The following is a 13,112-nucleotide window of genomic DNA, read 5'->3' as shown; positions in this document are numbered from 1 at the left end:
CATTGCCTTGGCTGTGTGCTTAGAGTCGTTGTCCAGTTGGATGGTGAACCTTCATCCTAGTCTGAGGTCCTGAGTGCTATGGAGCAGGTTTTCATCAAGGATCTCTGTACTTTTCTGTGTTCCTCTTTTCCTCAATCCTGACCAATCTCCCGGTCCCTGCTGCAGAAAAACATCCCCACAGCATGGTGCTGCCACCACCATGCTTCACCGTAAGGATGGTATTGGCCAGGTGATGAGCTGTGCCTGGTTTGCTCCAGATGTTACGCTTGGCATTCAGGCCAAAGAGTTCAATCTTGGTTTCATCAGACCAGAGAACCTTGTTTCTCATGGTCTCTGAGTCCTTTAGGTGCCTTTAGGCGAACTCCAAGCCGGCTGTCATTTGGTTTTTACTGAGGAGTGGCTTGCGCCTGGCCACTCCACCATAAAGGCCTGATTGGTGGAATGCTGCAGAGATGGTTGTCCTTCTGGAAGATTCTCCCATCTCCCATCTCCACAGAGGAGCTCTGTCAAAGTGACCATCAGCTTCTTGGTCACCTCCCTGACCAAGGCCCTTCTCCCCCAATTGCTCAGCTCTAGGAAGAGCCTTGTTCTAAACTCCAAACCTCCTCCCTTTAAGAAAGATGGAGGCCACTGTGTTCTTGGGGACCTTCAATGCTACAGGTCTGTGCCTCGACACAATCCTGTCTCAGAGCTCTATGGACAAATCCTTCGACCTCATGGCTTGGTTTTTGCTCTGACATCCACTGTCAACTGTGGGACCTTATATAGACAGGTGTGTACCTTTCCAAATCATGTCCAATAAATTTAAATTACCACAGGTGGACTCCAATCAAGCCGTAGAAACATCTCAATGATGATCAATGGAAACAGGATGCACATGAGCTCAATTTCGAGTCTCATAGCAAAGGGTCTGAATACTTATGTAAATAAGCTATTTCTGTTTTTTTATTTTGTTTAAATTAGCAAACAGTTCTGAAACCTGTTTTCACTTTTTCATTATGGAGAATTGTGTGTAGATGATGAGGATAAAAAAAAAATCCATTGTAGAATAAGACTGTAATGTAACAACATTTGGAAAAAGTGTGGGGGGGTCTGAATACTTTCTGAATACACTATGCATGTATGTATGTATGTATGTATGTATGTATGTATGTATGTATGTATGTATGTATGTATGTATGTATGTATGTATGTATGTATGTATGTATGTATGTATGTATGTATGTATGTATGTATGTATGTATGTATGTATGTATGTATGTGTGTGTGTGTATGTATGTACTAGATATGGGAGTGGAGAGGCTACAGTAACTCATTAGTGAATATTGCTGGATTTGCAGTGGATAGGTCAACTGCAGTCTCCCCCATGTTCAAATAAAATGTTATTAAATTGCTTTTGAATCCTATAACCCTGTGGCTGATGGTTTAAAAAAGGACTAACATCAAGGAAAATATTTGTCACACTTATTTGGTTTGGTGAACCGGTTATGGACATATTTATTTGAACAATTGTAATATTGAACATCAGGTTTGAAATATATTTCCAGAAATGATCGTTCTCAACCCCTTCCTGAACCACCTGTAAAATAATGCATACACCATGGGATTCATAGTTCAATTCAAATATCCAATCCATATAAATGTTACAGACAAAACTGGTGGGGTAAAGTAACTAATAAAGGGATCAATGCAGTTGGAGACTGTTGGAGATAAAAGGCTGTCCAGAATGATAGAAATACCCTCATAATGATACCAAGTGTTTTGGTGGCCTTTCTCTGTGATTTGCCTACAGAGTTCTGATTGGTTGTACCATGAATTGAATGTGCCTTTCTCTGTGCTTCAAGGACATTTTTTAGGTAGATGCTAATCATCCCTACTCCTGGGATGTAGAATGAGATCACTGAAGACACAGTACTCAATACTTCTGAAACAAAATAACCTCACAGGCAACATATTTATAGGAACATTTCCAATTCCCCAAATATTGCACTCTGCTTCCTGATCTGCGTGTCATGCTTTTCAGTCACATGATCCACTCTATGCTCTGCTTTACAAAAATATGACATTTCAAACAGGCTCAAACCCGTGTACCTGCAGTTTAGTTCAACACCAGCCATTATATTCAAAGATGATTGAGTTAAAAGAAAATCCAAAGATACATTTTGTGTTCTTTATGAAAATGTATTGTAAGGTAGACTATGCTACATTGAAAATACAATAAAATGTAAATAAAAGAGATCGAAAGGATTTATAAGTAAAACACAGTTTCACAAAAAGACCTGGCAAGTATTGACAGCAGTAGAATGTGCAGAAGAGGTTTTGTCAAATGCTTCTCTTCATTTGCCTCCTTGAACACATTATCCAATGTGGCCACGTCATTGTTTAGGTTTTAAAAGTTAAGTGCATACTGTTCACACACAGTTTTGGAATATATTAATGTAGCTTTACAATAGATCATGTAGTAGCAAATACATTTATATAAGAAGAATTTCTATTGAATATTTTCAATGTGACAATGAGATTAAGACATTTTCGAAACCATGGATAAAACAGTGCATAGATGATTGGATTTGCAGTAGAATTAAAGTAACCCAGCCAGATAAACACTTCAAAGAGAATAGGTGGTGTGCTAAAGTTTGTGTATGGATCAACTATGGAATTAACAAAGAAAGGCAGCCAGCAAAAGATGAAAACACCCACCACAATGCCTAAAGTTTTAGCTGCTTTCCGCTCTGACCGTTGAGACACCACACCTCTACCTCCCTCATTTGAATTCTTTTGGCTGTCTTCAATCTTCCTTAGATGTTCTTTTGCCACCAAAAATATTTTGGTATACAAACCCACCATTACAGAGCACGGAAAGAAAAAGGCTATCAATGTGTCTAGGGCGCCCCACAAAGCATTAAGGAAAAGATTACAACTTCCCAGGCAGTATATGGATGCAATGAATTCATCCAGTCCTCTAACATTTGCTTTGGAATATAGTAGGCCATAGGAGTACAATGCAGCAACGGCCCAACTGGCAAAAACCATGAGCCATGCAATTGGTATAGTAATCTTGGTGGAATAGCGAAGTGGACTGCACACAGCCTCATATCGATCTATGGCTATGAATACCAGGTGGAAAATTGAAACAGATGTGAGGAACATATCAAAACTAGAATGCAGCAAACAAAAAGCATCTCCAAAGTACCAGCAGCCCTCCACAGCCCTCATTGTACTAAAAGGCATCACAGTTACTCCAAGCAGCAGGTCTGCAAATGCCAAAGACATTATAAGCATGTTAGTTGGCGTGTGGAGCTGTTTTATGTGAGCAATGGAGATAATGACCACACCGTTCCCTAGAATAGTGACCAGCATACCTGAAACAAAAAAAATATATAAAGCAATTTGAACTCCTTCACTGAAAATTTCTCTGGTGCAGGAGGCATTTGATTCTGGATAACAGAAAAACTTTGGATCCAGATGTTGATGAGATGAGATATCCATTGCCAAAAACAAAAAGACATTCAAGTTAGAGCTGATCACTTGCTACTGTAGTCACAGGTGCAGGTGTGTGAGTGGTGCTGAATTCAGCACAGTCTTCTTAGAAGAATGACAGTGTTTATATACCCTATTGGACATATTTTGGGCACACCCCTTTCCCAGCTACCAGCCAGTTATAATAGGTTACATGATTTACATCTGTTTATATTATATGTGTATGTTCAAGTAATGTACCCCAACAGTATGATAGTGTTCTAAGATAATGATGTCATTTGGGGCGGCAGGGTAGCCTAGTGGTTAGAGCGTTGGACTAGTGACCGGAAGGTTGCCAGTTCAAATGCCCGAGCTGACAAGGTACAAATCTGTCGTTCTGCCCCTGAACAGGCAGTTAACCCACTGTTCCTAGGCCGGCATTGAAAATAAGAATTTGTTCTTAACTGACTTGCCTAGTTAAATAAAGGTAAAATAAAAAATAAAAAATAAATAAAAATGAGCTCTAAGTTCATTTGGGCCACACTACACAGACTTACTGTTCCAGCAATAGGCACGAGGGGGAGACAAAGAACACTATTCAACAAGGTGACAGGCACAGGCATGACAAACACATTTGTTTCAAGCAAGTAGCTTTATTTGAAACAGCTTAAAAGTAGCTTCTGTTACATTTTCACTCAAGCTTTATAACTTTGAGTTGCATAACTGTCACATGTTACATCCCATCATAATTCATATATTTATTTGAACACACATCATACAATGTCAACTGAAACTTTACTCAGAATACAATCTAAATCTACAAGAACCTCTGTGAAAGATGTGACCACTGATGATGATTCTCAAAGCCCTCCTGAACCAAGGCCCTTCTCCCCCAATTGCTCAGCTCTAGGAAGAGTCTTGATGGTTCCAAACGTTCTCCCTTTAAGAACGATGGAGGCCACTGTGTTCTTGGGGATCTTAAATGCTACAGTAATGTTTTGGTACCCTTCCCCAGATCTGTGCATCGACATAAACCTGTCTCAGAGCTCTACGGACAATTCCTTCGACCTCATGGCTTGGTTTTTGCTCTGACATCCACTGTCAACCGTGGGACCTTGTATAGACAGGTGTGTGCCTTTCCAAATCATGTCCAATCAATTGAATTTACCACAGGTGGACTCCAATCTAGCCATAGAAACATCTCAATGATGATCAATGGAAACAGGATGCACATGAGCTCAATTTCGAGTCTCATAGCAAAGGGTATGAATACTTATGTAAATAAGCTATTTCTGTTTTTATTTTGCCTAAATTAGCAAACAGTTCTGAAACTTGTTTTTGCTTTTTCATTATGGAGAATTGTGTGTAGATGATGAGGATTTAAAAAACATCTATTGTAGAATAAGACTGAAATGTAACAACATTTGGAAAAAGTGTGGGGGGGGGGGTCTGAATACTTTCTGAATAAACTATGTATTTATGTACAGTGGGGCAAAAAGTAGTTATTCAGCCACCAATTGTGCAAGTTCTCCAACTTAAAATGATGAGAGAGGCCTGTAATTTTCATCATAGGTACACTACAACTATGACAGACAAAATGAGAAGAAAAAAAATCCAGAAACTCACATTGTAGGATTTTTAATGAATTTATTTGATATACCCTTTGTTGGCAGTGACAGAGGTCAAACGTTTTCTGTAAGTCATCACAAGGTTTTCACACACTGTTGCTGGTATTTTGGCCCAATCCTCCATGCAGATCTCCTCTAGAGCAGTGATGTTTTGGGGCTGTTGCTGGGCAACACGGACTTTCAACTCCCTCCAAAGATTTTCTATGGGGTTGAGATCTGGAGACTGGCTAGGCCACTCCTGGACCTTGAAATGCTTCTTACGAAGCCACTCCTTCGTTGCCCGGGCGGTGTGTTTGGGATCATTGTCATGCTGAAAGACCCAGCCACATTTAATCTTCAATGCCCTTGCTGATGGAAGGTGGTTTTCACTCAAAATCTCACGATACATGGCCCCATTCATTCTTTCCTTTACACGGATCAGTCGTCCTGCTCCCTTTGCAGAAAAACAGCCCCAAAGCATGATGTTTCCACCCCCATGCTTCACAGTAGGTATGATGTTCTTTAGATGCAACTCAGCATTCTTTGTCCTCCAAACATGACGAGTTGCGTTTTTACCAAAAAGTTATATTTTGGTTTCATCTGACCATATGACATTCTCCCAATCTTCTTCTGGATCATCCAAATGCTCTCTAGCAAACTTCAGACGGGCCTGGACATGTACTGGCTTAAGCAGGGGGACACGTCTGGCAATGCAGGATTTGAGTCCCTGGTGGCGTAGTGTGTTACTGATGTTAGGCTTTGTTACTTTGGTCCTAGCTCTCTGCAGGTCATTCACTAGGACCCCCCCTGTGTGGTTCTGGGATTTTTGCTCACCGTTCTTGTGATCATTTTGACCCCACGGGTGGGATCTTGCGTGGAGCCCCAGATCGAGGGAGATTATCAGTGGTCTTGTATGTCTTCCATTTCCTAATAATTGCTCCCACAGTTGATTTCTTCAAACCAAGCTGCTTACCTATTGCATATTTAGTCTTCCCAGCCTGGTGCAGGTCTACATTTTTTTTTCTGGTGTCCTTTGACAGCTCTTTGGTCTTGTCCATAGTGGAGTTTGGAGTGTGACTGTTTGAGGTTGTGGACAGGTCTATTTTACACTGATAACAAGTTCAAACAGGTGCCATTAATACAGGTAACGAGTGGAGGACAGAGGAGCCTCTTAAAGAAGAAGTTACAGGTCTGTGAGAGCCAGAGATCGTGCTTGTTTGTCGGTGACCAAATACTTATTTTCCATCATAATTTGCAAATAAATTAATTAAAAATCCTACAATGTGATTTTCTGGATTTTTTTTCTCGTTTTGTCTGTCATAGTTGAAGTGTACCTATGATGAAAATTACAGGCCTCTTGCACAATTGGTGGCTGACTAAATACTTTTTTGCCCCACTGTATGTATGTATGTATGTATGTATGTATGTATGTATGTATGTATGTATGTATGTATGTATGTATGTATGTATGTATGTATGTATGTATGTATGTATGTATGTATGTATGTGTGTGTGTATGTACTAGATATGGGAGTGGAGAGGCTACAGTAACTCATTAGTGAATATTGCTGGATTTGCAACTGCAGTTTCCCCCATGTTCAAATAAAATGTTATTAAATTGCTTTTAAATCCTATAACCCTGTGGCTGATGGTTTAAAAAAGGACTAACATCAAGGAAAATATTTGTCACACTTATTTGGTTTGGTGAACCGGTTATGGACATATTTATTTGAACAATTGTAATATTGAACATCAGGTTTGAAATATATTTCCAGAAATGATCGTTCTCAACCCCTTCCTGAACCACCTGTAAAATAATGCATACACCATGGGATTCATAGTTCAATTCAAATATCCAATCCATATAAATGTTACAGACAAAACTGGTGGGGTAAAGTAACTAATAAAGGGATCAATGCAGTTGGAGACTGTTGGAGATAAAAGGCTGTCCAGAATGATAGAAATACCCTCATAATGATACCAAGTGTTTTGGTGGCCTTTCTCTGTGATTTGCCTACAGAGTTCTGATTGGTTGTAACATGAATTGAATGTGCCTTTCTCTGTGCTATAAGGAAAATCTTCAGGTAGATGCTAATCATCCCTACTCCTGGGATGTAGAATGAGATCACTGAAGACACAGTACTCAATACTTGTGAAACAAAAGAACCTCACAGGCAACATATTTATAGGAAAATTTCCAATTCCCCAAATATTGCACTCTGCTTCCTGATCTGCATGTCATGCTTTTCAGTCACATGATCCACTCTATGCTCTGCTTCACAAAAATATGACATTTCAAACAGGCTCAAACCCGTGTACCTGCAGTTTAGTTCAACACCAGCCATTATATTCAAAGATGATTGAGTTAAAAGAAAATCCAAAGATACATTTTGTGTTCTTTATGAAAATGTATTGTAAGGTAGACTATGCTACATTGAAAATACAATAAAATGTAAATAAAAGAGATCGAAAGGATTTATAAGTAAAACACAGTTTCACAAAAAGACCTGGCAAGTATTGACAGCAGTAGAATGTGCAGAAGGGGTTTTGTCAAATGCTTCTCTTCATTTGCCTCCTTGAACACATTATCCAATGTGGCCACGTCATTGTTTAGGTTTTAAAAGTTAAGTGCATACTGTTCACACACAGTTTTGGAATATATTAATGTAGCTTCACAATAGATCATGTAGTAGCAAATACATTTATATAAGAAGAATTTCTATTGAATATTTTCAATGTGACAATGAGATTAAGACATTTTCGAAACCATGAATAAAACAGTGCATAGATGATTGGATTTGCAGTAGAATTAAAGTAACCCAGCCAGATAAACACTTCAAAGAGAATAGGTGGTGTGCTAAAGTTTGTGTATGGATCAACTATGGAATTAACAAAGAAAGGCAGCCAGCAAAAGATGAAAACACCCACCACAATGCCTAAAGTTTTAGCTGCTTTCCGCTCTGACCGTTGAGACACCACACCTCTACCTCCCTCATTGGAATTCTTTTGGCTGTCTTCAATCTTCCTTAGATGTTATTTTGCCACCAAAAATATTTTGGTATACAAACCCACCATTACAGAGCACGGAAAGAAAAAGGCTATCAATGTGTCTAGGGCGCCCCACAAAGCATTAAGGAAAAGATTACAACTTCCCAGGCAGTATATGGATGCAATGAATTCATCCAGTCCTCTAACATTTGCTTTGGAATATAGTAGGGAGAATAGCACTGGAGTAATACGATCACATTTTTTGGTTCTAGTCAGGATTGCCGCATTTAGCACTAACTGAAGTTTATTTAGTGCTTTATCTGGGTAGCCGGAAAGTAGAGAATTGCAGTAGTCTAACCTAGAAGTGACAAAAGCATGGATACATTTTTATGCATCATTTTTGGACAGAAAATGTCTGATTTTTGCCATTTTTGATTTTTGCAAAAAAGCTGTCCTTGAAACAGTCTTGATATGTTCGTCAAAGAGAGATGGGATGTTTAACGGGTGTCCTGACTCTGTGAGGTCATTAAAGATACCATGGCACTTATCGTAAGAGTAGGGGTGTTAACCCCGGTGTCCTCGCTAAATTCCCAAACTGGCCCTCAAACCATCATGGCCACCTAATCATATCCAGCTTATAATTGGCTCATTCATCCCCCTCCTCTCCCCTGTAACTTTTCCCCAGGTTGTTGCTGTAAATGAGAATGTGTTCTCAGTCAACCTACCTGGTAAAATAACAGTTCAAAGAAATTCAGGTGGGTCACAGAATTACTGTTCCGGCACTAGGAGGAGACAAAGAACACTATTAAACAAGGTGACAGGCACAAGTGTCACAGGCATTGAAACACATTTATTTCAGGCAAACAGCTTTATATGAAACAGGTTAAAAGCATCTTCAGTTACATTTTCACTCAAGCTTTATCTTTTAGTTGCATAACTGTCACATGTTACATCCCATCATAATTCATAGATTTATTTGAACACACATCATACAATGTCAACTGAAACTTTACTCAGAATACAATCTAAATCTACAAGAACCTCTGTGAAAGATGTGACCACTGATGATGATTCTCAAAGCCCTCCTGAACCAAGTGTAAAAGAAAGCATAGACAATAGGGTTAAAAGCAGAGTTCAAATATCCAAACCAAACCAGGGTATCCCCCAACAGCGGGGGGATGGAGTACTGTATGAAAGGGTCAATGATGAGGCACAAGGAAAAGGGACTCCAGCAGATTAGAAACACTCCCACTACTATTGCCAGAATATTTGCCCCTCGTCTCTCTCTACGTCCAGAGTCTGCCTCTTTAAACTGACGAGATAAATCTTTAATGGACCTGGCCTGAACCCTGGCAACCCAATATATCTTGGAATATATACAAATCAAAATCATGCCTGGGATGTAAAAACAGAAGGAGGATACTACTAAAGCTGCCACTGGACTAAAGAACACCTGACAGCCTCCAACGCACTTGACATGTGTTTCATAGAAATCCTCCTTGCCTTTCAGATTGATCTCAGCGAAGATCATTCCATAAGCAAAAATGGCAGGGACCAGCCAACTGGTGGTGATCATGATCAATACAGTGTTATTGGTGATGATCAGTCTGTACGACAGTGGCCTGCAGACAGCAAAGTAACGATCAATGGAGATGAAGGATAGATGGAAGATGGAGGATGTGCTCAGCATAATATCAGTGCTGGTGTGGAGCTTACACAGAAACCCTCCTAGGTACCAACAGCCCTGGACAGAGCGCACAGCACTGCACGGCATTACAAACACTCCCAGAAGGAGGTCACACACAGCCAAGGAGACGAGCAGTTGGTTTACGGAGGTTTGAAGCTGCTTGAAGTGTGCAATGGAGGTGATGACCAGAAGGTTCCCAATAACAGTCACCAGTATGGCCAACACCATCGATGTGAACATCGGAACCTGAACGCTCAGGGGTCGAGCAAACCTCACACACGATCCACTCAAAGACTCGTAGCAGAAAAGAGTCTGTGATTTCACAGTGCTGTTGAGGTTCGAAGTATTTGAGAAGTCCATTCCACCTGGTGTTTTAGGCCTAGAGAAAAGGAACAATTTGATCACATCTTTAAATGTGTTTTTCAACATTTTTCATGTTTTCATCAGTCATCTACATTTATGATTGCAAAAATGAACTGGACTTACTTTCAATTAAAGTTTTGCAAGAATAGTGTTACTGTAACAGACGGAACACCGAACTGCTGGTCCAAAACGTTGTTCTGAGTCAGATTATTGGGCTTCTGAAAATACAACACATCCTGCTGATAATGCTTCCCATCCCATATCTTCATGAAATAGTTACACTTTTAATAAACCCAGTTTTTATCAAACTTAAATACTATATATTCATAGTATGTAAATGTATGTAAAATGACGTTGGAATGTCATCTTTCTTATTCTTGTTCCTTTGAAAATACAAAAAAGTAGTATGACTAAAACCTCAAACCTATACTCACCTTAATATCTACAAATATTGTGTATGTATTTCATTAGTTCTCAGCAATCAATACCTCAATCCGTATTTGTCTATGGGAAGCACTAAGAATTAAAGGTGGTTGATTTTGAGCTCTGGTCAGGATCCTTTCAGCTGAGGGAAACAAAGAGACAAGTCAACACTGTCGTCATGTTGACTTGTTGAACAATTGGTTATGAAATGATGGTGTGTAATATAGATCATGCATATGAAAAGTTTAATCTCACCTAATCATAGTCAGCAAACCATGTACCCCCTCCTTCAGCCTCAGGCTCTACGAGCACCTAGACTTTCCTCTGAGTATTATATAAACAGACGGATGCTGCTAAAGGGACGCCCCAAAAATGATCACAACAACATTTTGGAACTGTTTAGTATTCTGTCTGCTCCACAGCCAATGAAATCATGGTTTTATTCTGTGGAGACTCCTACTCTATGTTGTTCACTGCGTCTGATGAGTCCACGTGATTCAGTTGGCAACAGATATTGTAACAATGCAGGATTGTGCATCATAATCTGCCAAGATGGCAATCAAGCGTAAGCAAAGATAACACATCTAATTCTTCAAGAATGAATAAGTGTACTTTATACTGCATGACCATGACCAAATGACAATTGAGCAACAGAGGTAGTATGTGACCTCTATGACCTGTGTCATGGCAACCACTTTATGCCACGGCTTTCAGATGAGTCTTCTGTCAAAGTAAGGATTCTGGTAAATAGGAGAACTAATACACGTACCAGAGGGCCCTGTTAGCACCTATAATCTTACTTCTCCTTTAATGATGATGCCATTCCCACAGGTGTCTCGCCACTCAGAACGTGTTGATAAACAATTGTGGTCATGTCATGTTTGGCAGTTTATAGTCATTTTGATTAGGTTCTGATCATGCAACAAAGAGGCAATGTCGAATTTGAAAAAACAACAAAGCTGAGCCCCTGCCACTAGGGCTGTAGAAATGTAGCCCCTCTTCAATTTAATTGAAATTAAATTGAGCAGAACCCCTGACCCTAGCTTCTTGTCTAGCCTAACCCTAACCCTAACCCTAGTTAGCATTGGCTCACGAACCTACCTCTAATTTCATTCATACTGGACACAGATACATAAAAATGGTATCCACAATTTAAACTCACTCTGTTATTAAAGTGCCTAATTGCCAAAATCCAAAAGTATCTATTTAACCTTCGTCATTGGACTATATGATATAAGCAGAGATTTTACTTCAACAAATACAATCTGTTTAAAATAATATGAAGATTTTCAAGATGGATAATTGAGCATGTGCTGTAAATGTACCTACATTTTAATATACTGTATTATACATTCTTGTGTTTTTGGTTAATCTGTAACAAGTTTTCAGTTAAAAAAACAAACATGTGTGACTTTGCTTTGTGTACAAAATAATTAAATTCCAGATTCTGATTCATTGTTTCGCAGCTCAAGCAGCAGGAAATATGTTGTCTATAGATGAGATTGTGAAAACATGTGTGCATTAATAAGGTGATATTCATACCATTACAGATGTATGGACCTTGTGATAAAATATGCATAATGTAATGCATTATAGATGATGCCAAGGGAAATACTGTACCATGACTACTGACTGTTTTTAGTGTCTCAAAACTATATTTGAGTGTTGTTGTTTTTTTGTATTGCAAACTATTGTATCATTGTGGAGTGACACTAAAAGGTTCAATGCAGCCATTTTTTATCTCAATGTAAAATATTTCTGGGTAACAATGATGTACATTACTGTGATTGATTTAAATTAAAATGGTCAAAAATAACTTTTTACCGAAGAGCATTTTCTCAATCAAGATTATTTCTAGGACTATCTGGGAGTGGTCTGAGTGGGGAGGAGAAAACTGAAGGCTCGCTGTTATTGGCAGAGAGGTTTGGAACTCTCGTATTGGTTAACTAATAACTAATGATTGACTATTAACTAATTTGGTGATGTAACCAGGCAGGCCAAAACTCAACCCCATCAAACAGAGATAAAAATGGCTGCATTGGGCCATTAAGAAATGTTTCTAACTCTACCATTCTGGGGAAGTAGATACAGGGCCTCATTGCCAAAATCACGAAGTATCCCTTTAAAGTATCCCTTTAAAGAAACAGGAATATCAAACATCCGAGGTACGAAAAACTGTTCAAACATGCAATTACACCCTGCTTGCATCTCAGATACAGATGCAAATCAGAATGTAGATACATGAACCAAAAAGGATCAAATGTATTAATAAATAGAGAAATAGAGAAATAAATACATAAATAGAATATATGACTCATTTGTGAAGTAGAAAGCATAATTATTGCATTCTAGCCTACATTATGGGCCATTTTCACAGACCCAGATTAATCTGTGTATTGTATGCATGCTGTTGGTCAGTTGTTATGAGACAGAGGAAAATTAAGCAATATATAATGTGAAGTATCAAGTACAATCTGCAAAAATAGTCAAAATATCACAGAAATAATCAATTGGCTCTCATGAGGACCGCCCGCAGGAAAGGAAGACCAAGAGTTACCTCTGCTGCAGAGGATAAATGCTTCACA

At 39.1% G+C, this 13,112-nt stretch overlaps 2 protein-coding genes and 1 pseudogene across 2 annotated transcripts; all 3 read right to left on the bottom strand.

Annotated features, from left to right (window-relative positions):
• Nucleotides 1–1,368: 1,368 nt before the first annotated feature.
• On the bottom strand, nt 1,369–3,525 carry LOC118397816 (trace amine-associated receptor 13c-like). The gene has a single exon (XM_052471787.1). The coding sequence runs from the start codon at nt 3,487–3,489 to the stop codon at nt 2,455–2,457; it is 1,035 nt and encodes a 344-aa protein (XP_052327747.1). The 5' UTR covers nt 3,490–3,525; the 3' UTR covers nt 1,369–2,454.
• Nucleotides 3,526–7,351: 3,826 nt separating this feature from the next.
• Nucleotides 7,352–9,012, bottom strand: LOC127909062 (trace amine-associated receptor 13c-like; annotated as a pseudogene).
• Nucleotides 8,795–11,660, bottom strand: LOC118397876 (trace amine-associated receptor 1-like). The gene is made up of 2 exons (XM_052471059.1): nt 10,228–11,660; nt 8,795–10,120 (listed from the first exon to the last, which is right to left on the bottom strand). The coding sequence occupies exon 2, from the start codon at nt 10,099–10,101 to the stop codon at nt 9,064–9,066; it is 1,038 nt and encodes a 345-aa protein (XP_052327019.1). The 5' UTR covers nt 10,102–10,120; nt 10,228–11,660; the 3' UTR covers nt 8,795–9,063.
• Nucleotides 11,661–13,112: the final 1,452 nt, after the last annotated feature.

Source organism: Oncorhynchus keta, chromosome 19, assembly GCF_023373465.1.
Source record: "Oncorhynchus keta strain PuntledgeMale-10-30-2019 chromosome 19, Oket_V2, whole genome shotgun sequence".
In the NCBI taxonomy this organism is placed as follows: Eukaryota; Metazoa; Chordata; class Actinopteri; order Salmoniformes; family Salmonidae; genus Oncorhynchus; species Oncorhynchus keta.
Note: the sequence above shows the minus strand (reverse complement) of the source record. Positions and strands in the feature narration are given on the sequence as shown.

Bases quoted from the DNA above. Each gene is read 5' to 3' on its own strand.
- LOC118397876 (XM_052471059.1), bottom strand. From the start codon at position 10,101: ATGGACTTCTCAAATACTTCGAACCTCAACAGCACTGTGAAATCACAG.
- LOC118397816 (XM_052471787.1), bottom strand. From the start codon at position 3,489: ATGGATATCTCATCTCATCAACATCTGGATCCAAAGTTTTTCTGTTAT.